This window comes from Gymnogyps californianus, chromosome 7 (assembly GCF_018139145.2).
Source record: "Gymnogyps californianus isolate 813 chromosome 7, ASM1813914v2, whole genome shotgun sequence".
NCBI lineage: Eukaryota > Metazoa > Chordata > Aves > Accipitriformes > Cathartidae > Gymnogyps > Gymnogyps californianus.
This window is the reverse complement of record NC_059477.1, coordinates 20016748-20042595: the sequence shown is the minus strand read 5'-3', so window position 1 is coordinate 20042595 and position 25848 is coordinate 20016748. Positions and strand designations below refer to the sequence as shown.

At 38.0% G+C, this 25848-nt stretch overlaps 1 protein-coding gene across 3 annotated transcripts; it reads right to left on the bottom strand.

The window, feature by feature from the left end:
* Positions 1-1619: 1619 nt before the first annotated feature.
* Positions 1620-25844, bottom strand: CIR1 (corepressor interacting with RBPJ, CIR1). 3 transcript variants are annotated; one of them, XM_050899933.1, is made up of 10 exons: positions 25748-25844; positions 24776-24870; positions 24154-24235; positions 22951-22962; positions 22799-22854; positions 22389-22437; positions 22063-22180; positions 6494-6600; positions 4920-5005; positions 1620-3194 (listed from the first exon to the last, which is right to left on the bottom strand). In XM_050899933.1, exons 1-10 carry the CDS (start codon positions 25817-25819, stop codon positions 2468-2470), a joined length of 1404 nt encoding a protein of 467 aa, XP_050755890.1. In that variant the 5' UTR covers positions 25820-25844; the 3' UTR covers positions 1620-2467. The 3 variants fall into 3 exon arrangements, with proteins under 3 accessions (XP_050755890.1, XP_050755889.1, XP_050755891.1); XM_050899932.1 differs by having other exon boundaries at positions 22951-22964; positions 24162-24235; XM_050899934.1 differs by lacking the exons at positions 22951-22962; positions 25748-25844 and having other exon boundaries at positions 24162-24235; positions 24776-24840.
* Between the last annotated feature and the right edge of the window lie 4 nt (positions 25845-25848).

Genomic DNA, 25848 nt, shown 5'->3' with positions numbered 1-25848 from the left:
CAGACGGTTAACCCTATTCCGCGTCTTTTAAGGAAAAGGAAAAAAAACCCAACCCACCAGAGATGCTCCTACCGTCATCTGTGAACCGACAGCACCTCCTACAGGGCCCCGCCGCGCTCTGCCGAGCAGCCGCGCTGAGGGCCCGGGGCGGCGGCGTCCCGGGGCGGGCTGCCCTGCCGGCCAGGGGGCGGGGCGCGGCCGGAGCCCGCCGAGCCGCCCCGGGCGACGGCGCTGCTCCGCAGGCGACGCCGTGAGGGCTCTCACCGAGTTCCCGCAGCTTGGGCGGGGAAAGCCGCGGAAACGTTGCCCCGACGACCCTTCCCCTTCTTCTTTTAATCGGGTTTTGAACCCACCGTCTTTTCCCGGCGCGACGCTGTCAGGCCCAAGGGCGGTGAAGGAGACCCATCCCTTCCACAGCCGCCGTGTCGGACGCTAAGGATCGCTCCTCGTACCGGTAAGGTGGCACGAACTGGCCTAAGGAAAGTACCGAGAGCAGTGAGCCTCTTCCTCCAAAGCTGCACCGACCTTCCCCAAGGCTGTCAGGGCTGCGCTGAAAGCAGGAAAGGTGTCGCAAGGATGAGCGTTTTGTTTCAAAGCTCTTCAACAGGTAGTCTTTGCGACAGATGCATCCAAAATGTCATTATTCTTCTGGTTTAATTTTCATTCACAATGGCCATCCGTCACAATAAACCCATGCCATTTGCCAGTCTTTTCCTATGTGAAAAGGCAAGATGTACATGGCATACAGTTTAACTACATGCAAACGAATAAAATGCAGAGCCCACAAAAATGCCTAGAACTGTAGATGTCGAGCTGTCCTTCCTTCTTCAGGTAGAAGTCAGTTGCACTGCTGTTGGCAGATTCCTGTGCCACACACACAACAATCAGACAGACCTGTAAGCAAGAGACCTTTCTTTGGAGTAGAGGCACCTTCCAGTACTTACTGGTTATCCCTCCTATCTTTCATGCTGCACTTAACATTAAAATGTTCTACCAGAATATGCCTTTTCCCCTATCACATTACTCTGTCCTCTCTTACACAGAAGGATAATAAATTCTTCACAAGAGGTTTTTAGATTGTTCGTACAGGCGTTGCAGCAGGCTCCTCCTGTTCTTTCTAAAGCAGAGCTTCCACATGCACGTTAATATAGGGCCTGACTCTACTGAATTGTGCACGCCCTTTAACTCCCAGCTTCTCCGGCAAGAACGCCTGGAGCAACCTAATGCAAACGCATTTAAAAGAAGAAGGTGACATCCCTTAATGGCTCACCCTTTCAAACTCATTCACACACACTTCAAAGATAAGCCAGGTCACTTCCACCATATGTCATACTCTGTGTGATATTGAAAAACTTCTGAGTGACCGTTTTAAGAAGCAGAAGTGGACTGGTAATAAAAGATAGTCCCATTTGTCCTGTGAGTGAGGAGGGGAAGAAAGTTTCTTGCCAGAATACTGAGTATGGTGACGCCTTTTCACCTGTCCACTAACTAATGTACTTCCATCTGCCATCCTGAAATGGCAGAGAAGCATTTCCTTTGCAATAAAAACCTTGTGAAGTGTTGCCTTGTGCATTTGTACTGATTCAGAACTCTGGAGAAGACGGCAATTTCTACTGTTTTTAAAGAATAAGGTATTTTATTATGGAAGTTCATCTTCATAACAACGTGTGCCGAAAATGACAATCATTAGAAAACCAAAAAGTTTGTTTCACAAAAACAAAAGGATGACTATTTGCATTAACTTTCTACCACAAACAATGAAACACCTCAAACAGTTGAGGCAGTAAATATTCTTTTCATGTCTTGAGAGATTATTGAACAATAACTTGACATTGTACTGACACATACCAACAGGGGTTCAAGATGTTTAGATAGCCCTGACCAAGCTGTACACTGCAGGAGGTCAAAAAATGTTGGCTACACACTTATGTGAACTATGTATTTCTGTTGTTTTAACTCATGAAATTGATCTCTTACAGGGAACTTGAGGAAAAATACTTCAGTACGAAAAAAAAAACCCTCTACAATACAATGTTTTGATATCTGAAGCAGTGATTTTTATCCAGAACTATCTCAAACGTTTGTTAGCATTTAGCATATCCCAGGACTCTTCCCAAATTACCCTCTGCTTCCCCTCACAGTTGCATCTAAACAGAAATCATCATTGACAAAACCAAGAATATCACATACTGCTCTGAAATATTTTAAAACTCTAAAATCAGGTCTATGAATTACTGCATGTATATAAGAGGTATTTGCCAACAAGTATATTTATACAGTAAGAAAAATACCATAACATTTATACCTAATTTACAAATATTCCAACATTATAGAAACGATGCTGTTGGCTTTATGTAGGAAACGCTAGTTACAGCGGTTGGAAAATGAACAGCAATATGTAATTGAGCCCTTGTTAAAGGTATTCATCAAAAACCGGAGACATTCTTGTTTGCACCTGTCCCCTATACTATCTGGTTTTTTTCCTCTCTCTGCTTCTGCTTCTACTGCGCCTGCTCCTTTCTCTGTGTTCCACTCTACTGCACTTGTCCCCATAGCGCGCTCCACATTTTTTCTTCTCTCTGTGCACATCTGTGCCGGGGCTTCTGGTTTCATTTTTCCTGTGCCGCTCTTCACCAGGGCTTTGACTTGGACTTTTTCTTACTTGCCTTTGCCTGGAACTGCTGTGACTTGTGCAAGGGCTTCTCCTGCTCCCTTCATCCATGCTTTGGCTTCTACTATCCCTCTCCTTTCTTTCAGTCTCTCTCTTGTTGGTGCTATGGTATCTGCTTTTGGACTTTCTTTCCCCCTCACAGGAGCTCCATTTGTTGTTCTCTGCAGAACTATCTTGCTTTAAAAGTCTGTACTTCTCCCTATCTTTGTCCTTGTTACCGTGACTACTGGAGAGATCTTCATAAAGTTTTTCCTTCCTAGTCTTTGCCTTTCCTTCTGAATCGCTGCTGCTGCTAGCCTCTGAAAACTTGTCTTTTTTTCTTTTCTTAGAATACATCTTCTTTTGTGCTGCTTTATCTCTGCTGTCAGTCTCGCTATCACTGCTGCTTACTGAAGTCTCACTGGAGGATGAGGACGAGGATCTCATCTTATGTTTCTTGTGTTTACTTTTGCTTTTTTTCTTTTGCTGCTTTTTCTTCTTTCTGTCTTTCTTTTTCTTTTTCTTCTCCAGACGATCCAACTTCCTTTTATTTTCAAAATAGAAAAGTAGCTCAATCAGCCATGTTAAGATATTCTAAATTAAAAAGTCATTGTCTTTTAAAGTTCACTACTTCTGATGACCTACACAGTAAATAAACTATTTTCCATAAAAACAATTCCTCTCCTCTTTCAGCAAAGTATTATTTTTAAACTTCTAACCTGATGTTAACCATAGTAAGAATCCTCCTGTAATCCACAGCTGCTCCCTCAAAACAGGAGGAATATGATTTTTTAATTCTTTAATTTTAAAAAAGGTAAGCAGGATACGTCAATTTTGGCCTTGTAACTAGGAACAAATAGATTCAGTAGTGCTTTTTTTTCCTTGTCAGTCTGCTCTGGAGACTTTGGAAAATAATTGCTGCTTTTGTTTGTGCATTTTTAGAAGAGATTTTGAAAATGAAAAAAGGCAATTAGCATTCACTTTCTATTAATGATGGAAACTGAGACTCTAAAGCCTACATCTCTGAGTTCTCCAGGCAAATAATACAGATATTTTCAAGAACCTCTTCTGTCACAACTAGAAATTTACATTTTCTAGCCGTAAGTACATTATTCCATCATGCACATGCATTCACTGCTATTTGACTGTTTTCACCTAGTTTTTATTTTGCTTTCTGTGTTTATTCTTCTCAAAAAATCAGTGACTGAACAGTGAAACTACTTCCAGTGCATTAAAAAAAAATCCCTGAGTAGTAAAATCTCAAGGACCCAAATATTTACTGAACTTCAACTTTCAAAATATAAAGTATAATTTCATTGTGTTGGGCCAGCAGAAGTTCAAACAAAATACCGTTTTAAATTACACAAACTATGTACACATTCCTTCCTTAAAAGGAACATAAAATATGCCAACTATTTTCAGAGAATTATTTATTATACATGCGAATACCATATGTACCTACCTACTCATGTACCTGCTTAGCCCTTCACCTTTCTCCCCTCCTCCCACTCCCCATATACTGAACGTCTTTCAACCTAAAAGGCCGTTTTAACTAGTGATACCTGTATGGGACCTACCAGGCAGTAGGTAACATTTTTCATTTTAAACATTTTCAGGTTATTTCAAGAGAACGTTGCAAATTAACGGAGAAAAAAAATGTAAGTCACCTGACATATGAAATCAGCAGGACAGAAGCAAAGAATGAAAACCTCATTAACTTTTTATTAGAACTAGAGAACCACGGGGAGCTCCCTCTGCCGGAGCAGCACGCTGTAAGCCCTGATCCCAGAGCAGGGTGGAGCTAGGCCAACCTTGGCCCTGCGGTACAACGTCAGGTTCAGTTTAGCCACGCAGGAGAAGGTAACAAACTTTGCCAAGTTGTAAACCAGTAAACAAGAACACAGAATTTTTAATCCTGGAAGAAGATACTGTAAACAATGGAGTGCAAAATAATGTTTTAAAATAGCATCCGACAGCATCTTCAGTGAGGAGCCAATTATTATTATTTCAGTATCCCAGTTAAATTGGTAACGGGCCCCAGTGCAAAGGCATCACAACTAGATTAGAACAGCCAGATTAAAACAAAACAACTGGATTAAAAAACCATGCTGCATAATGCCATTTGTGGTCAAGTGTATGTTAAACTAAGCGGATTTTCTTCTGTACCGATGGTGCTAAATTCTTCAATGGCACAGAAGAGTTACAGGGACAATCAATGGAGTCAGAACTACTGGCGATACAGATCCCCTCTACTAGGTACCACACTTACCTTAGAAGTTTCTGTTTTTGTTTGGTTGACAGTGATTTTAAAAATTCAACTTCTGGATCATCATCTCCTTCACTTGCAACAAATTCCTAGGAAAACGTGGTAAGACATTAAGTACTTATATATAAAAATAATCTGTTCATTCAGATTTCTGTATTAAAAGCGATGCTTCTTAGTACCTCTGATGTACCTTATTTTTGCACAGGCACAAATATATTTGTATTACTAAGTCAGCTTAAGACTCTTCGGAAAGAGCAGCAAACTCGCTACAAAGCGAACCCGCCCCCCCCCCCCCCCCCCCCCCGTCTCAAAGCTGAGTAGGTGTTATAATGTGGGGGTTATACAACAGGAGTTATTAGTAACATATGAAAAAATCACTGCTAGGGAAAGAAACATTTCTGAAATAGGTAATAAAAATGAGCCAATTTTGGAGCCCACATGATTCCCCAGGATAAGTCACTCCATTGTTATCATGCTTGGATGAATAGGTAAGATGCTAGTTCTGCTCGAACCCAGAGTAATTTAAGCAAATTACTTTTCTGTCTCGGTTTAGTCATTAGGAAAATGGGTATTAACACATCTACCTCACTGTTGTGTTATTAGTCTTTAAATGTTCATAAAGTGTTCTAGCAATGCAAAATACCGTAATCATATAATCTACATACAGTAACGCAATCAGCAAAGCATAGCTACTTTGAAGACCCTGAATTCTTCAAATTATGTGCATCTGGTACACTACAGTTCTCCACCGTGATGTTTTTAATTTTAGCCACACTCAGGAGGGGAAAGGAGAAATAAAAGATTGAAAAGCTCTTCCAAAAAAAACCTACCACACCTAACATAAAACAAACATACTGATATCACTGTGAGTCATTTAACAGTACCCATATGCTACATTTTTCTGGGCTACACAGCTTTTTAAAATGCAAAGGTACACCCATCTGTGGAGACACAATGAATTGTTGATTTACTCAAGATTTCAATGGCTGAGGGCCGTCATCCCCTCTTTACTAGTGGTTTGACTATCCTGCTGTATGAACAAAGGTTATTTCATGCTGGCTCACTCAAGGAGTGTATTATGAATTTTTCACTTTACATTTTTATTAAAGCTCTTCAATTAGAAATGTACCCTGTGCAGTCTAAGTAAAGACAATTAAACATTTTCACTCCCAGAAATAATAAATGTAACAATAGTCAATCAAATAAAAAAATCTTCAGATATAGCATTCCTGGCAGTAATTATTTGTGCATACTTCCTCGAACTTCAGCCAAAGGCTAGCACTGCATCAGAAGTATGTGGCAAACCCCCTAACCATCCCCTTTATGAAAAATTCAATTTCTAGTCACCCAGAGGAGGGATTTAATTTATTATATGTGGTTTTAAAAGAAGTAATTTATGATTCACCATTCTGACTAAAACAAAGCTGGCAAACAGTAAGTTTTTGGACATTTTTCTCCTGGTATAGCTATTCAGCTTTCCTATGGATATGCATATTTGAAAACATTAAGTAGCAATTCACAAGCAATCACATTTAGATTTATAGACATTTTCAGCTTACTGGTAAAAAGATCATTACCTGTGATGGATCATTTGCGGTCAAGTTTCTCCCCAGTACGTTTTGTTTCAGTGCAAACCCACTGTTTCTCATCTCCGCTATTAGCTCCGAGGGGTGCATTGATGGCCCTGTTCACAAAAATCACAGTTTGAATGTATCATTTATATCTCTCTACCTTTTTTGGACTCCACAGTAGGAATTCAGTTGAAGCTTTGTTAAGTAAAATCACAGCTAAATCAACTCAATAATCTTCTGCTGAGCAAATAATCAGATATGATTTTCTAAAACAGCAGTCTGGAGATTCAGAATAGAAAATAATTGCATTTTTCTTTAAGTACAAGGGGATTCTCTTATGTAACTTTGTCATGTTGAAAACAATATATTTAGGTAAGTCTAGTAATATATTTTTATTATACTAAAAAAGCACAGGAAACCCAAAGAAAGCACCTTAAATAAGACTTTCAGGTGCCTCCTCTCCCCTAAAACAATGGGAAAACGCACCTCTAATATGCCACTAATAAGGCATTTTTCATAATGACACAAATTTTTGAACTTAAACGTAGAAAGTAACCATTATTAGGAACTCATTATATATATGGAAAATAAATAAATACATGAAAAAATCAAGTATGTCCTTACTTATTCTAGGGACCCCTACATATGCCGGGTCTCTAGGCTGTCATCTCCTCAGAAATTTCTGTTTTATCAGTTTAAAAAATACACTATATATTACATTAGAGTAGGTGTTTGGGATTAGGCACGTTATCTTTCTTTGCAAACACCTAACAAGGAGCAAAATACAGGCTGTATTTTGGATCAGAGTTGACTGCGTAATTTATAAATCCTGTAACTCACTCTTTTGCTTTAACTGAATACCTGTGATCATCAAAAGCTCATGTACTTGTCTGATTAGGTACTTTTTCTTCACTCTATTTGTTAGGTCACTTTCAGTAAATTTCCTTACCAGTTCATTCACTAACCTTACTGTCAATGAATTAGCACTACTGTATAAGGTAAAGCTAAATTAGAAGGAATGTAAAATAGAGCATGGAGCACGCGATTACTATTACTTCAGTAAACTAATTGTAAATGATAAGATTAACTAGTGTTATGAAACACACTGATCCTGCTTTGTGGTTTTAAGAGTTTCTTAGTTGTGGAGATGGACAAAACTCAGACATTTTTAACACAGAAAAATACTGAAAGTAAAGGGAGATTTTTACTATGGAAAATATATGGAAAGTAAAACAGCACTTTCTCAAAAAAATGTCAACTTCAACATTTTCTTGGTTTTCCTGTATAATACACTGCTTACAGAAACAAACAGGCATATATGTAAAGAGGGAAGGAAGGTGATAAAACTTTGAAATGGTTTAAGGAGCCCTTGCATTACTGACTTTCTTTTCACAAGTTCCTTATTTTGCCAGGCAAAAGAATTTGCTAATGAGATACCTTTTAGTCTTTCCTTGAGTTTACATTTTTGTTAAGTAGGGGGTTATTCTCCCCCCCATATTTTACCAAAAGTGTTTTTTCTTTTTACGTGTTACAGCGTAATTATAAGCTGACTGATTGAATGTATATGGGCTCCAGTGTCTACATTTTTGCTTATTTCAAATTTAAAACCTTGCTCTGCTTGCCCAAATCTACTCTGGCTCGAACAGAAACCAACATTAGACAGAAACCTAACAACAGAATTTGGTACCAGCTGATGTCTTGATTTGTAAAGGCCACATAAACCAGCCATACAATTCAGCCAAATACTAAACCAAAACCAAGCCCTGTATGAGGAAGCTGAATGGAGACGAAGTGTAGAGTCATGAAAGAAGATTTCCCCATACCAAAGAAACCAAAACATTTGACCAGATTGAAGCCTGGAATCCCTGTTATCCAAAGGCAGTAAGAACCACTGCCTAACGAAGTAACCTAATTTGCCAGCTATTCCCCCTTCAGTGTCTCAGCATTGTACACATTTTGATGTGTACTGGATACCTAATTATTCCCATTAGCATGACTACATAAATAGACGAATACAACTTGTCCAAATCTGTACAGATCTGCAAAAGAACTAAGACAGAAGCCCTAACTTTGTGGTTCCATATGAGGATCACGGGCAGAATCGAGACCAGAGAGACGTGAAGGCATATTGGCCTTCAAAAGCACAGTTCAAAATTATTTTCTAGAAACAAACCTTTCACGCATTCTTTGTGCATAACACTGGAAAGAGGTAAGCAAAATCATTTCCTTTTTTACATAAAAAGCTTATAATGAATGCACAATATTATTGATTTTTGTGCATTTGTGCCCAATGGATGTCAGTTGTGCTGTAATTGCACAGATCCATACAAGTGAACAAGAGATCTCTCAGAGTGGCTGCTCAAGCTGGGATCCAACACACCACCGCATGCAAACGTTTGAGTCAGCTTCCACATGCTTTTTAGAGGTGAAATCAGCATTAGGTTTAAAAAATAAAAACACAGGTAAGCTTAGAAGGAAAGCAAGCCAGGCTAAAAATAAATTTATATGACTTCTGTTTCCTTGTTTATTAATGACATCAAGTAGACATTCCTAGCTCCATCTACGATATTTTAGTTGCAACATGGTATTAGCACGACAAGGACGGTTAACAAATCACTATTATTCCTGTTTTGTGGATGTATACAAGCTACATCAAATGCACCTACAGAACCTTGAGAATGGTTTATGAAATAAATTATTCCTGTTTTGGTCTCCCTTTAATTGTGGTGAGGGAAACAGTAATTTAGGTTCAGCCTAGCTTGTGAGGAGATGCAAGAATCTCCACAAAGCTTTATTACGTATGTTATTTTTACTGTAGTTAAAGGTTTTAGAAAATGCTAGGAAATGAGAGTCAGAAAATAAACTAACCCCATAAACGAAAGCAGAGTCAAAACACAGTCCTGTTTCACAACCCTTCTGTGTGCAGACCCCAGCCAGGCACGACACAAGCACAACGTTCACTATGGTTGATTACGGAGGACTCTCTTGCAGCCTGTGATCTTTGCAGTTTAAAAAACATTAGCATTTTTGAGAGGACGACACAAGCAAACCCACTCACGCTTTTTTTCTGAACAGCTGATGCCACTGAACTTCTGCTGCCCAATGACAGCAAGACAGCATCGCTACCTTTGTTCAGGTAGCAATGCTAGACCATGGGAGGGAGAAATCAATATCTGATCTGGGAAGTCTAAAGAGACTGTTTTCTATCTGGTTACAAGTCCAGGCTGAGAAGTTCAATTAAGACATTGTATTTGACAATGGCTGCACAGCTTAATAGCAAACCTCTTTTACTATCTACTTTCTGCAACACAAAAACAAGAATCAAGAAAATTTTTATTCTCATAATTAAACTCCTTTGCTTGGAATCAAAGGAATCAAATGCTTGGTGACTTTCTTTCTCATCCATGCCTCAACAGACTGCTTTTGATTTATACTTTAATGATTTTGATAAGCAGATCTGATTTTCTTTGAAATATCAGTGACAGTTTGAGGTCTTTCAGGATTACTGGGCACAGCTATTTTATGTGACAGCATTCAGGCTTGTAACACACTTCTTTTTGGGCTGCTTCTTCACAGAGTCTTAAAAGATGTAGATGCCTAAATGTGTGAGCAAACAATCACATTCCCATTTCCACACTACAAAATTAAGTAGGGGCTTTCTTCTGGCTAATACAAACGAGGGAGACAAAAACTGTAAAAGAAACCCCAAAGACTGAACCTCACTTAACAGAGGTTTGAAAAACTCAACTTCTCAGAAGTGTCCTTGGCTTCCTTATTTAGGAGCTAAAGCTTAAATCTTGGAGCCACCAGTATACTGGTTGGTAGAGGGCCTCTTCCTTTGTTTGGTGTGAATTGACTGTGGAGTCCTGCTTGTTAGAGACACAACTATGCCCAAACTTGGTTTGCCTGGTAAGCCAAAGAGGTAGATCTTTTCAGCCTGTCTTTGGCTTATGACTACACTTATGCCATCACCCTCGAAGATCTTCATACAAAACAGTACTAAGTATACCTGATAGCCTTATATCTTCATCTGGTTAAGTTCCAATTAAGTCATAAACTGTAAAACAGGTGGTAAGATTGAGCTGAGAGGCTCTCAGTTGGCTAAAATCTTGGGAACTGATGTTAGCTAAGTATTCTTGAACAGCACCCATCAACTTGCAAAAAATCACTCCTACATCAGGCACAGAAAAATAGTCTGTGTACTACGTACCGAAAACTGATGTCCTCGTATATGCATTCCTTATGGACTTGTGAGACAGTCTGTGAAGAAGCTACCTGTGTGATCTCACACAGGTGAAAACATCTAGAGGTAACACTATGCCATGAGCTGACAGAACGTTAGATATAGGAATCCTGTAAAAATAGCTGATTGCTACAACTTCTGACAACTAGTCTCTCAGCATTCTTCCATCAGCAAACTAAAAATAAGTTCAAAGTTACAATGTTTCATCATGTTTCTTATTCTTTCTGAAACAAGTCAAATACAGTACCTTGCTATTTTTGAATATGACTGTCAAGCTTATTTTCTGGAATTCACATTTTGATAGGAAAAAAAAGAAAAGAAAAAAACCTTTAAAACTTTTCCAGATGAACTTGTTTAAAACTAAAGCATTTATCTGCTTTAAAATTAATTCATAGTCTCAGAAAAGCTTTTTACCATACAGTGGAATTAATTGCATGCTGATATCATACTTATTTTTACGCATTAAGACAACTGACAACTTCTTAAGTTTTCTACAGCTACAGGTACTTAAAATTATATTAAGGGCACAAAAGAGGCTCCATAGTTAAAGACCCACCAAAGGATTTTTAAAATATTTTTTCATGGCCTTTATAATTCTCAAGAAATAGTGTTGTCAAGCAAATAGGCTACAGTTTCTTCCTGCTTCTTACTTCCCACAGAAGTTCTTGCTGCATTAATTCTCTCTGTTATCTTCTGTTTAAGGTACTGTTTAAGGAAAAAACCCAGATAGCTCAGTTGACTCCAAGACTTGGGGCACAAAATCTGGGAACTCAAACCACTCAATGAAGCGTGAAAAGAAGGATTTTAGTCTTCACAAAGTACAACCCGAGTGCAACCTTAGCTTGACAGCTGTTGGTGCATCTTTATAACATTCATGCAATTAAATAAACAGAAGAGCTGTAAACAGAATTTTTCTGAAGCCTATTATGAGCATCAGTTATACTGGATTGCAGAAGGATACCATACTAGGATTTCTACAACAACTTGTAAATTTGCTTTTTTATAACAAAGAGCACTCCAATTTCTTATCACACTTAAGTGTGATCAATTTAACAGAATCAGTTCTGCTTCTATTAAACAACCGGCGGGGGGAAATACAATTCTGGATTTCAATTCTTTAAATGCCTAGCTTACAGCAAGCTCTCCCACCCCGCATTACTACCCCCACTCCCATCTCAGAAACAAGAGAAACCTATAGCTGCAATTAATTTTCGATTCTGTCTGTACTTCTCTTGAAGCTACAAAGGCAGAGTGTATGTAACACACCGTTGTTGCCAGAATGTTTCCTCTAAGAGGCATGGGCGCAGGACTCCTCTTAGGAGAACAATGCTTGCTGTAACACACCATCTAGCAGGCCTCCATTAAAATGTCTAAAGCACATTTTTCAAATTATCCAATATTAGAGAACAGTATGCTAAAACCTCTTTTCGTAACGACTGTGATTAAATACCACTTTTTCTGCAACAGTTGCAGTGGCAGTAAGGACAGACCATAATGTTATGATTGCCAGTATCACCAAAAATAGCAGTTTTACTTCTATCTACTCATGATGCATAGTCTTGACAGTATCTGCTCAATTTATTGATAAAAGCTTTCACTGCTGTCACCAGTGCAGATGAGCAAACTGAATTATTCTTTGCAATCAATTAAGTTTTAAATGGATTTTTATTGTGGAATACATATGGAAAGCAAAGAGATAGGCAGCAGTAATAGTGTAACCACTATTCCCACCTGTGGCAGGGGAAATTACGGTAACCAGTTGTACTTAGGTAGTGGCTGCAGTTATATATTGTTATGAAATGGACTGCTCAATACAGAAGTTACTGAAAAAGGCAGTAGGTTCTTGATGGTGTCATTTTAATTACAACTTTTTTACCTTTATTTTAACTAATGCTCGTTTTGTGTATCATCAAAACAGAATATTTAGAATACGGCTTTTCTAGAGCTTTCCCTTCCTGAGAATGTGTTCTGGTGTGGGACATCTTTTAGTTTACAGATGTGATCATTTTAATCTAAAAATATCACCAGCATCATACCATCAGACTTCTCCTGACTTGGTAATAGAGAGGTGATTTACATGAACGTAAATGTAAACAAAGCACACTGGCATATCTGCTATCAATTCGTCAGCATACATCACACTCAGTCTACCATGTTTAAAAATTAATTTATGAATCAAGGAAAAGATATTTTCAAGGCTTATCCTTTATTACTACACAATTTTTGTTAACAAAGTAGGCCTAAAGCATGTTGTCTTCGTTCTTTCTTACATGCATCTTGGACAACATGAGGCCATAACTCTTCCAAATTGAAATCTGATTTTCTATGTAACAGTGATACTAAAGGCATGCTCTGCTGTTGAAAAAATAAATAAATAAATACTCCAAGGAGTATGCAAACAGCTCTTTCACATTAACTAGGTTTTAGAAAGCCATTCTGCTCATGGGTTTTAGTTTAGCACACAATCACATGAAGGATGAATATACTCTGAATTCAGAATGCTGCCTTCTCTGGGTGGTAGCAAAGGCGTAACATATGATACAAGGCTTTTTAGGTTTTGCTTTAAAAGAGAAGCTAACGTTAAAGTCAGCATACACAGTTTGGTCAATACATCCATATACTTTTTTTGTGCTCTCCACAGAGTTTCATATGGGTTTTTTTATATGCTTAAAAGGAGATTGAACAAAAATGGAAAAAAATTACAGACTGAGCCTAATCACACTGTCTCGTCTGTGAACTTTTATTGCGGTTGTGACAGAGATACGAGTAGACACTTATTTATCTAAAGGACAAAGAGCTATTATCAAAATTATGTGATCATGATCCTGGTCATGAAGAACGTAGCAAATTTATGCTGCCTCCACTAATTCAGAATTGATCATTTTTTACTAATAATTTTTTCATCTATTTCAGAGATGACTGCATTCAGACCATATCTACACTTCAAAGCAACTGCTGCAGTTGGCATTGAGAGAAATCAATGAATAAAAAACCTCTGGCTTTTAGTTAGCTCTTCTTCAGAGGGTCTGCAGTTTAACTGAATTTAACACTTTAGCACAGAATTTCAGTATAATTTGCCATGCTTTTGTCATAGGGCATTTCAGAGAATCCTGAGTTTCCTTTTTACCTTTTTTGAGTAGTAAAAACGATTTAACATTATCAAACTGCTATAGGAATCCATATTTATTGCCTAAATGCCAAGCACAAGACTTCTAATAGAAATCCATTTTATGCATTCACACGAAATACAGAGGCTTCTGAAACATAAATAGAGGATTATTCTAAAATGTGACAGTTCTTAAACTATGTGAAGATTTAGTTAAGGTTCCTACTGTTCACAATCAAAGGTCTCAGCTGCAGATCATAAAGGAAGGTTTCATACACTGTATGTTTCTACAGATGACCATTTATACAAATATTCACAGTTAACATATTCAAATACCTTTTCTTTGTTATTACAGATTCAAGAGAACACTTAAATCAATTCCTGATACAATGCAGATTTTTATCTGTTGGGAGACAAAAAAGTACCATATTTGTCACTGAAAAAATGCAGTGAGATATACACATAATATAACATAGACATAGATTTCCTTTTTTGCTGTCTCGACGTGACTGATAATTTCATTGATTACTATGGAAAGGAATTTCACCAAAAAGCTAAAGATAAGTTGAACACACTAAGTGACAGACTGATGGAAACCACAACCACAATTAGTTTATGGGCACTCAGGCAATGAGAAGAGAGAGCACAAACTCTAAGAGCTGATAATGAGACTTTAGAAGGCTGCATTTGCATAGACATACCTAGAGTTTCTTTATCTTCGTAGACTGTAAGACACTAGATACATATACATGCTGCTCCATTACATTTTTACCATTATTTGCCTGAATTTTCCACAACGTGCTAATCACTTCACAGTACTCTCTATCTTCTCAGTAATTTCACTGGATGGATTACATATGGAGCCAGTCAGCTGTAAAACATTCAAAGTAGTCCATAGCAGAGAAGGATGCCCAGCACTCTCCAGGCTTTGATTTCATAGGCCAAGAGCATAAGAACCTTTTTAATCTTAGCATCCCACTTCTTCTAACTACACCATTCATAAAATTACCTCCCCATTTGAGACACTAGCCTTATTTCTTAAGATAGTAATAACTTTCTTCATAAGATAGTAATAGATTCCTAGCTGGTTAATTGTTCTAAAAACATACGAGAAAAGTTGTAAGCATTTAAGCTTTCATAGCTTTTTAGCAATCCCCTCCCCAACCCTCACTGAATAAGACAGATTGCTTGCAGGGGAAGGAAGGGGTGGGGTGGGGAGGAAAAAAAAAAGGGGGGGGGGGGGGGGGAAGGTATTTAGTTTGTCCTAACTTTAGCTGACCAAGACAGTTGCAGGCAATTTTGAAGTGAAATAACAGTATTACTTCAAAACATTTTGCACAGAAAACCTACCAGTCTCTGTTCTAGTAAAGTCAAAGGCTTTTCAGGCTTCACAAAAAAAGCACTGAAAAGCAAAAAAATCAACAGATGCTGCTGGTTAATGACAAAAAAGGATTGTAAAAACAGGCAAACACTTAGATGCTAGTGACCCAGATTTTTTTTGCTGGTATATATTACGTATTTTATATGTGCATATATATATGCTGGTATATATTACATATTTTATACGTGCATATATACACAGTGGCACAAAGTCAGAACCACAACTGATATTTTCATCTTGTCTGAACTTTGCAAGTTAGGATTTTATCAGTAAAAAACCCTGTAAATCAGTTTAGCCCAAAGAAGCATTTTGATTGCCTAATTTAGCTTTGTAAAGGAGAAGTAAATCTTATAAGTTGGTCTCTGTAAGCCTCACAGCTGGAACATTCTAACACTACTTCGCAGTTTCCAGTGATCAAAGTAAGTTACTTTATATCTAAAACTAAGAATTTCATAATGGAAATAATGCAACACCAGGGGGTGCAGTTATCATGAAATAATTACACTCCTGGGAGATTACAGACAAGGCTGTACCCCAGGGGTGTGATTATCCCATGATAACCACATCCACTGAAATTGCCTTATTGCAAAAATAATCTCTATTCACTGGTGAGATATTATTCAATAGGCGTTTTTTTAATGGTAAGATTATTATTTTTTTTGTATGAATTACCAGCTAGATTAGTAAAATGGTCCCAGAAGCAAAATAACTAAGCCACCATCCCTAAGTTAAGGTACCAACTGTAATTATTTTTGTTTGCTGGAGCACTGCAGCGTATGTCAGCCTTGAAAGACAGCAGTCTTTTCTCACAGAACACCGTTCTGTGCCACAGACGTGCTTTCGCCCTGCAGCGGTTCCACCAGAGTGAACTGAAGTCCATGACTGGTCTTTGCATACAAGATATTCAACACTGAATCCAAAACAGCAATTGCCAATCAGTTCATGTGCAAAGACAGAGATTACAATGCAGTCTTCACATAAGATTCAAAGACAAGTATCCTTCTGCTGAAATAAGAGAATCACAGCTTATAGAATTTATGGGAAAGAAAAAGCCTATATTGGTGGTTATTTTATGATGTGAAAAAAAATGTACGTAGGCCATCAATAACTCTTCTTTTTCCTCACAGAGAAACAGAGCAGGAACTTATGATAATGCAACTACATCAGACACAGGAGTTTCATTTTCATTCATTTGAACTCAAACATTTCCTCTCAGGCTGAAAAAATAGTCTGAGTCCAAATAAGACATTTTGTTTTGCTCTTTCTCAAGCAGGAAAAAATTAGAACAAAACACAAACTGAACTTGTATCAAGTGCTCTTGAATTCGGCTTCTGCATTATTTAAACTTTTTTCATTCAAATAAGGAGTCGACATCCTACTGAAACTCACTGATTTGGGCATTTAAAAACCCCAAACATTACCCCCTGGGCTTTTATTAAATTGAAGTCACCATTCAACTAAGACCTTTGAAGGCCCAGTTTTTGGAGGAAGAAAGGGAAGGATGGGGAAAGGCTGCTCTTGGTGTTTTTAACTCAATAATTTGGTTATCCTAATAAAACCATTTTTTTACCCTGATTTTCTGTCAAGAGCTTTTCCTTTTGACCAAGGAGAAAGATGAAAATGTCCCTCCAATTAGGTAAGTGCCAATCCTTTATACATGCATAAAGATTTGTTAGCAATACTGTGGCTACCACTGTTTGTACTGGTTTTGGCTGGGATAGTTAATTTTCTTCATAGTAGCTTGTATGGGCCTATGTTTTGGGTTTGTGACCAAAACAGTGTTGGTAACACAAGGATGTTTTCCTTATTGCTGAGCAGTGCCTGCACAGCATCAAGGCCTTTTCTGCTTCTCAGGCTGCCCCACCAGCGAGTGGGCTGGGGGTGCACAAGAAGCTGGGAGGGGACACAGCTGGGACAGCTGACCCCAACTGACCAAAGGGATATTCCATACCATATGACATCATGCTCAGCATATGAAGCCAGGGGAAGAAGGAGGAAGGGGGGGATGTCTGGAGTGATGGCTTTTGTCTTCCCAAGCCACTGTTACACATGATGAAGCCCTGCTTTCCTGGAGATGGCTGAACACCTGCCTGCCGATGGGAAGCAGTGGATGAATTCCTTGTTTTGCTTTGCTTGCACGCAGCTTTTGCTTTCCCTATTAAGCTGTCTTGATCTCAACCCACGAGTTTTCTCACTTTCTCTCTCCCATCCTGCTGTGGGGGAGTGAACAAGCAGCTGTGTGGGGCTGAGCTGCCTACCTGGGCTAAACCACCGTTTCCTTTCCAGGTTAATTAACTCTGTTCAGTAATGTTCCTGAGAGCAGCTACCCTTCTACACTAGAGATTTTTAAAGACTTCAAAGTTATTACATGATGGAATTCAGTCATGAGTCTAGTATTAGTATATAATAAACTTCTCCTGTGGTTCCTAAACTTGTATGAGATGTTTCCATTCTCCTTTACAGCAGAGCATCTGAAGTTTCTGCCATTACTGTTCTGTGGATAGAAACACATTTGGGTAAATGCATGAAGACAGCAGTGAAAAAACCAAAGTAATCTATTTTCCTGTGTGTTAAGTGTGCTTCTCTAAAGCAAAAGAACAACAAGGTTCAGAAAAACAAGGCCTGTTAAAAGTCTTCTACAGGGAAGCCAGACCATTTCTTAAAAGCTACTTCTGCAAAAATTAGTGATGCCACTGTCCTTAGAATATCAGATTCAGAACCATGAGGCCAAGAGTTCACAAGCACTGATTGCTTAGAAATTCATTACCAGCCAAGATGCTTTGCAGTACACAGACTAGTGTCTTCCAACACTGTGCTGATGCATGGCGTGCTCTAACAAGGGAGAGTATTTTCCAAGTTTGAAGAATCCTAACCTAAATTTACGTAGTGTAACTACCACGCACTGCCTAGAAAAAATTATTCAGTTCAGTTTGCAAGAAAAGGATGCGAGATCATCTTTTGTTAGGATGAAAAGACTATAAATCAGAGGAATTAAAGTGCTACCAAGTAAATCACTTCAAAGCAATAGAGCTCTTTTCAAAGACTATAAAAAAATTCCAAAGAGTTGCTCTTTTAAAAAAAGTTTCCATGATTTATAGCCTAAATTTGGTCCTTCTAATACAATTAATTTCATAAACTAATTGGAGTCCTGGTATATTGACTATTGTACTAAAATTTTATTCTGGTTTCACCTTTATTCCTTATTATATCTGTATTTCTCAGATGTAAACTTTCATTTATGAGACAATATTTATATTTCAATTTCCTGACACACAAGCTAGGAACAAACTTTCAAAGATGACTTTCTACCTATGGAATTACTTCCTGACCTTTAAAAGTATTTGCTCCAATAATTTAGCCCAACATTTTTCAACTCTTTCTTGAGAGCTGTTTGCAAACATATTTTTTACACATTTCACTATTAAAAACCCCAGTCAAATAAATTAAATACACATTCCAGACTTGCCGTATACTATAAGCAATCACTCCCTATCCTTGAAATCCTTATTCACAATCCCTTTTTACAAGGGCATGTAGTGGTAAGACAAGGGGTAATGGCTTTAAACTGAAAGAGGGTAGATTTAGATTAGGTGTAAGGAAGAAGTTCTTCACTGTGAGGGTGGTGAGGCACAGGAACAGGTTGCCCAGAGAGGTTGTGGCTGCCCCCTCCCTGGAAGTGTTCAAGGCCAGGTTGGACGGGGCTTTGAGCAACCTGGTCTAGTGGAAGGTGTGCCTGCCCATGGCAGGGGGGTTGGAACTAGATGATCTTTAAGGTCCCTTCCAACCCAAACCATTCTATGATTCTACAGAGGTGCATATTTTCCTCTACATTCTAGAAACAAACAGATAGCTTCTGAGAATTGTTCTTTGGAGTACAGACCTTAGAAGCCAAGTGGTTTTGTACTTTTTTTTTTTTGGTGCTGCCAATCACAGTAAATGAAAATTCTGGACTATTTACATGGTTTTTTACCAGTTTTCTAAGCATGAGGAGACACTTATTCATGACACATGGCAGGGGGTGTGTGGGGGTGGGTGGGAAGCAATTCAAGTGCTTTTGCGTTTTTTTTTTTTAAACCTAATCATCAGTTCATGAAACACAGAAAGGTTTCATAAAAAGATGATATCATAAAAAGTCTGTGTCCCTTACAAAGCAGTATTTTCTGCAGTTCTAGCCAATCTAAATAAGAACAGTGTGGCAACAGACATTTTTGCAGTACTATAAAATAATCAGAAAATAATTAGGAATTTAGTCTAGAGACATAAAAGCAGCTTAGGAGTGCGTGCAATTACTGATAAAGAAAAGCAGGAAGAAGCAGAGCTTGAGGAGATGTGTTGTACAGAGGAACAGAAGAAGGTTCTTAGAGGTGGATATCAATTCAGCATTAGGACTAGTAACAAAGCATTAAGTAGAAGTAATGAGAGGAAACAAAGAGCAGTAAAGAGAAATGGTCAAGACAAGATTATATTGCTGGGGGGTGTTGATCAGAACATGATAGAATTTGTTTTTTTAATGTTGCAGCGTCTTGTTAGGAAATGTAAAAACACTGTTTTACCCTCAGTGTAGGTTAATTTTACAGAGCTAACTGCAGATCTGCAGCACTGTAACAACTGGGTAGAACTCTTAGCAATACAAAGATAATTACTTACTCCCATCGCAGACAACACAGGACTGGTGTCAGGGTTTAGTTAAAAAAAAAATCTTTTTTTTTTTTTAAATGTGTGATGTAAGCTTTAACACACCACGTGGATGAATTATGAGTCTTAAGAGAATCAGTGAATTCAGTAACTTGTGTTCTCACTTAAATGTAGTGCTTCATTTACATACATGGAATTTCCAGAAGTCGTCAAAGGAGCGTAATTTAGGTTGTTATTAAATCAGATGAAGTCTTAGAAAAGTTGATGAAAGGATTGTATTCCTGAGGTTAGAAAAAGCAGACAACCTTTTATCTGATGATCTAATTAATGATATTACCACTTTCTATAAGCCTTGTATCTGCTATTAAATCAAGAACTTAAAAATTGTTTTAAACTTTACCTACAGTGTTTTTACATAGTTTCCCTGAAAGAGAAAGTAGCAGTATCATTACAGCTGACTATTCAAATCCAAGAACAGTGTCTTACAAATTATATATACAAACCCTGATCTGTCGCCCACCCCTACTCCCTGAAATCCTTCCTCAGCCTATAAAAAAGTCTATGCCTAGCACAGCACACTGTCTTCTAAGTTCCAGAGTTGAAAATGAGAGGGCATTGACGCAGTCTGAGAACATCTAATTAGTTTTACAGCACTTTCCTTCATGCAAAATTTATCATATGTGCTAAATCCCTCTCTTTAGGCTTAGAAAGACGGTTTGGAAAGCTAGCTGAAGAACATCTCTCTGACACCCACAGCAGTCAAACGTTGCCTACACCTAGATAGTTAGTTCAGTTAGGTTTGAAACAAGCAGTTAGTTTTATATTGACACTGCAAAGTGTCCGTATTACACTGTTATGAATAATAAGGAGTCCCTTTTCAAGTTCGTGCAAGCATGTACAAATACTTTGCACTTTCCCAGCCAAACACTCCTAAAATTTACCCACATCATTTGAACTGGGAGAAAAAAAGAAAAAAAAAAAGTGAGTTCTGCAACACAAAAGCATATCTGATATGTAAGAGCTGCACAATATAATTCTACCACCACCAAATGCTCCAAGGACAATTTCTTCTAAGGTAAGAATGAGGTAAGAAAATGATTTAATGTTATAACCTACTGAATAGAAAGGCTGCGAATGTCAACTGCAGGCTTGGTATGGTATAATGGTATAATCATGAGACAGTGCCTAAAAGCAGAGGAGTGTAAGAGGCACTGTTTCCTTTAACTTAAGTCTTCCAGGCCTCATCTGAAAGAAATGATGTATCTAGGTGATCTAATTCTGAAAAGCCAGATTGTTGGTAGGCTAAATATGTAATAAAACTAAGAGCTACTATGTAAAATAGATAACATGGTTTTCTTCAGTCTTTCCTCAGGTTATCAAGTGTGCAAATGTAATGGTATCCCTGCAAAATTGAATACGCGACACAGCACATGATCTTAAAGTGCAGTACAGCAAGGCTGAAGGCTCACCCATGTTACCAGGTGTTTCTTTAACGTGCCACAATTTTAAGAATCTTAAAAGTGTTACAACCTTGGGTCAACTTACAGAAAACAAAGTATTGTAGGCAAAAAATTTTCAATTTGAATGTTTATATCCACTTCTTTAAACCTCATCTAACAGTAAATGCTGTGTGACTTCAAGTAACGGGAAAGCTAATAGAGGAAAAAAATTGTAGTTCAGGAAGCAACAAGAAGCCAGCTGAAAGGAAACCAGGCATTTGGAAATCTAGGTTTCAATTCCTTGTCCACTTACAGAAGCACAATTGCATATATAAAAACCCCAAATCTCTCCTTTTTTCCAAGTGATTAACAAAGATATACTGATATATTCCAGCTTTTCCAAGCAGTTTACCTCAATCTGAACTGGGACAGTCTTTGACAATCCATTACATTAATTTTTTTTTTGGCAACAGAAAAATTGTCATTCTGATATAAACAATCTCACTGCAGCTTCTCAGTTTTCACCACAGACAGAATCAAAGCAACAGTCATTACGGAATCTTTTTTAAATGTGTTACTAAATAGAAAATTAGGTCTCTGTCATTTGAAATAATTAACTTGAAATTGTGGATCCTACATTTGGAATAAAGAAGTGTGTTCCCCATTTCACCAACTCTTTGAAATATGATAAGCTTAAACCTTCTAAAATTAAACATGATGAGTTCCCCCAAAATTTCTAACCGGCACCTTTAAAAGACATTCACTGCCTACCTGAACCATCACTGGAGACTGAACTCGCGTTAATTCCAGAAAGGCCAAATAAGGGACATTCTCTATCAGTGTTTACATGACCCCACTTGTGGCATTTAATACATCTCACATTCCGCACCTAAAAGGAAAAAAAAAAATTGACATGATTTAGTTAACAATACAGCTTAACATTTACAGAAATGTCTGTGTTATTAGGCATAAGATAAGCTTTTAAACTCACTGAGAAACAGATGATAAAATTAAGAGAGTCCATGTGAATGTTCTGCAGTTAGATAATATTTGAAATATACCCAAGACATCCACAGAGTGAAATTTATGTAACTTGCCTGGATACCAAATGGCTGATCTCTGATATTCATATCATCCTTAGCATATCTGTTACACAAACACAAAAGAAAACAAATACTCAGTTCACTATTTTTTTAAAAAACCTTCATATATAAAACTACCTTTTATTGTTAAGTGTGTATCCATTTCAGAGATATACTTCCAGTAAACATTAGTTTTAACGTGTTTTCAAATATGGATGTAAAATTCAAACAAAAACTAAGCTGATCAAGGAAACAGTTCCAGGTTTACACGTTTTACTAATTAACTGCCAGGACATGACAGGATTACACAACTGACCTGCTTAAAAATAAAACAGGAAAAAAAGCAAAAGGAAAAAAAAGAAAAGTATATAAAAGGTAAGTAAGAAGAAAAAAAAATTTATTCGGATAAAATCCAGAGATCTTACTTTTCTCGAGGGGCGACTTTTTGCCATTCAAATTTGTATTCAGTCTCTCCTTCTTGCTATAAGACAGAAAACATGGTAAGTTTGAATTTTTTTTTTTTTTAATACAGTTAAAGTAAGCGGGAAGAAAACAAAGAAATGATGTAATGAAATACCTCTTTAGTTTCCTCTTTGAATTTTCAGAAATCATGGAAAGAAAAGAAATGATACATTAATTATACATGTAAAATGCAGCTGGTGTCTAAGCTGGAGACAAAACATTTTATGGTTTATACTAATACAATAGTGCAAATACTCAGAAAGTAACTTTATTTAAATAGAGTGCACTTATAAATAATCAGCCTCTAGTAAGCTTACAAATCCTGTAAAATCAGAATCATCTTTTAAAACTATATTGATTTGATACACAAATACAAAAAACTTTAATTTTTTTTGCAAAAGTAGCAACAGTACTTAAATTTTAAAATCTTAAAAAAATAAAATATTTTTTTAGCAAAAATCACTAGTTTAAAATTGCATTTGCTCTAAGCTTAAGCGATTACTTTAATACTTTAAGGGCTTTTAAAGTTAAATAATTGCAAAATTTGCTCTACAAGAATGAGCCCATCCAAGCATTTCCAAGGGTTTTCGTGCAAATGGGAAAGATGCGTTTTAAAGGGAACATGTTTTCTTTTAAAGGGAATATGTTTTCTTAGTTCTGCACTTACATTCAGATTTTGCTAAAATTAAGTGACTGATATGAGTATCCATCAAGTACTTAGTAAATTCCGTTTATGAATCTACTAAATACAGCCATAGTGAGACCCACCAGAGTCAGGTCAGCTAGCACTTTTGACTACAGAATATCAGTATTTATTATTTATAAAACTTCCACTAATTAACTTCTTGCTTTGGTATTTCCTATGCTAGACATGCATCAAGCTGAATTATGGGCAGAACTTGTAAGCAAAAGTGACCCTGCTATTTCTAAAAAGGAGAGTAGGCCAAAATACAAGTTGTCTGAGTCATCGCCTTGGTAAGGTCCAGTCCTCCTCATCCAATGGCTTTGTAATTGGCTAAAGAAACATCTTTGGTCAAGGACAGAATTTCTGCTGTTGCCAGGCAAGATATTTTATCTGTTTTTTCCCTTCGCATTGAACTGTTGCTTAAAAAAACCCCAACCATTCTCAGTTTGAAACAAATTAAAGTATTGTGAGATCAAAATTATTACATACTATGTATTCCCACAGGAAGAACTAAAAATCATACCTTTTAGCATTACCTCACTACGAACACATTATTTTAAAATAAAAGACATTGTGCTTATTTCTTCAGAAGGTTTTTAGCTTTGCAGTACTGTCTGCTCACGATCAGGAAACCGCAGTACCTTTCTTTGCTCCAGGTGGGGCCTCATACATGAAATTGAGACCATTCTTCACACGCTCATCACCCATAAGCAATCTAAATAAAAAGGACAGAGTTTGGGCTGTTAGAAACAAAACAGTCACACTGGTATTACTTATAAAAAAAAAAAAAGAAATGTGCAGCAGGAAATTGTTATAATAACTTGCAATTTTTCATTTGTTAATTTGACTAACAAAAGTTGAGTATCAAAAAACATGAGACACCAGTCAATACTTTTGCGTGCTCCAATGTGTACCAAAAATCACACATTTCAATCACAACTGAAACGTAACTCTGTGTCCACAGAATTATGAAAGGCAGATTTCTGTGTGATCCAAATATACTGTTATACAAGGTTACCTGCTGTTCTGTGCAACGTAACATATTTTGAAATTAATTAGAAGACACACACAAGCCACTTTAAAGAAGTTCTTGTGAGCTCTGCTTAATCAGCCACCACTTTATGAGTCAGTGTCCTCTCCTACCACTACGGTCAATGGGAGACAGTATTTCAAATAACTCATAATGATATGTCCTTCACTGCCATGAAAACAAAAGACAGTACGAAGAAGTGTGTGATCTTATGCCAATTCTCACCTATTATCATAGGATTCCTGTTCTTTCAGATACTGTTGCATTAATTCTTCTTGTTTCTTCTTATCATATGATATTTTCTGTTCTGCCATCCATACCTAGTTAAAACCAGTAAGTTTCTACTTTAAACAAATACAAAAACTACCACAAAATGTATGCACGTATAAATACTGAACCAGCTTAATCTATTGAAAATACTTAACAAGGGAAAATTCCCATTCTAATCACATAAAATACATTATTTTCATCCAGCATTTCAACAAATGAACTTCACACAAGCAGTAATTTTGACAAGCTACAACTCCAACAACACTTAAGAACTGAAGAGACATGAGAAAGTTTAGTAATTCAAAGGGAAAAGCAGGCTCAGAAAACACCCTGGGTGTGCCACTGTCTTCCCCGTAGCGACACCTCCTTACCCAAGTCTCACCAGACCCCAAATCGCAGGTTCTCTCGGGAGCTCCTGCAATGGCACAGTTCTGGGGAAGAGAGACCTGGAACCAGGTCAAGGCAGGTGTGAAATACTGGGAAAACATGGGCACATCGTGACAGGTGGGGGGTTTTCTGGACGGTATATGGTGCCTATTTATCCAGACAACCAAGTGTTGAAAAGCTGGAGCCAGGAAAAGGCGATAGTTATAGACACCTGTGAGCAAATAAACCCGAAGCTTCAAGTATTTCTTAACTGTTTTTCCTGCCTTTTCCTTCCCCCTTGCCCCATCCCCGGTCCCACCACAGGAAGGCCGATATGCCCTACTCATGCCGTTGCGGTGCCGGGAGCCCGTCACCCCCCCCCCCCCAGGAAACCGCCCGGCCCCGGCCCAGCCTCCCGGGCTCCCCCGGTGCGCGGCTGACGCGGCCGGCCTGACTGACTGAGCGGCCGGCCAGCCGGCCGAGGGGCCGCGGCGCCTCACCCCAGACCAGCCGCCCGGCAACGGCCACAACGGCTCCCGCCGCCGGCCCGGCCCCCCTCACCTTTTTGATGTTGGACTTGGAAGCGGGGTGAAAATCCTTCTTGCACATGAAATTGGCGAACGACTTCCCCATGGCGGCGGCGGGGAGGGAGCCACCGGCTC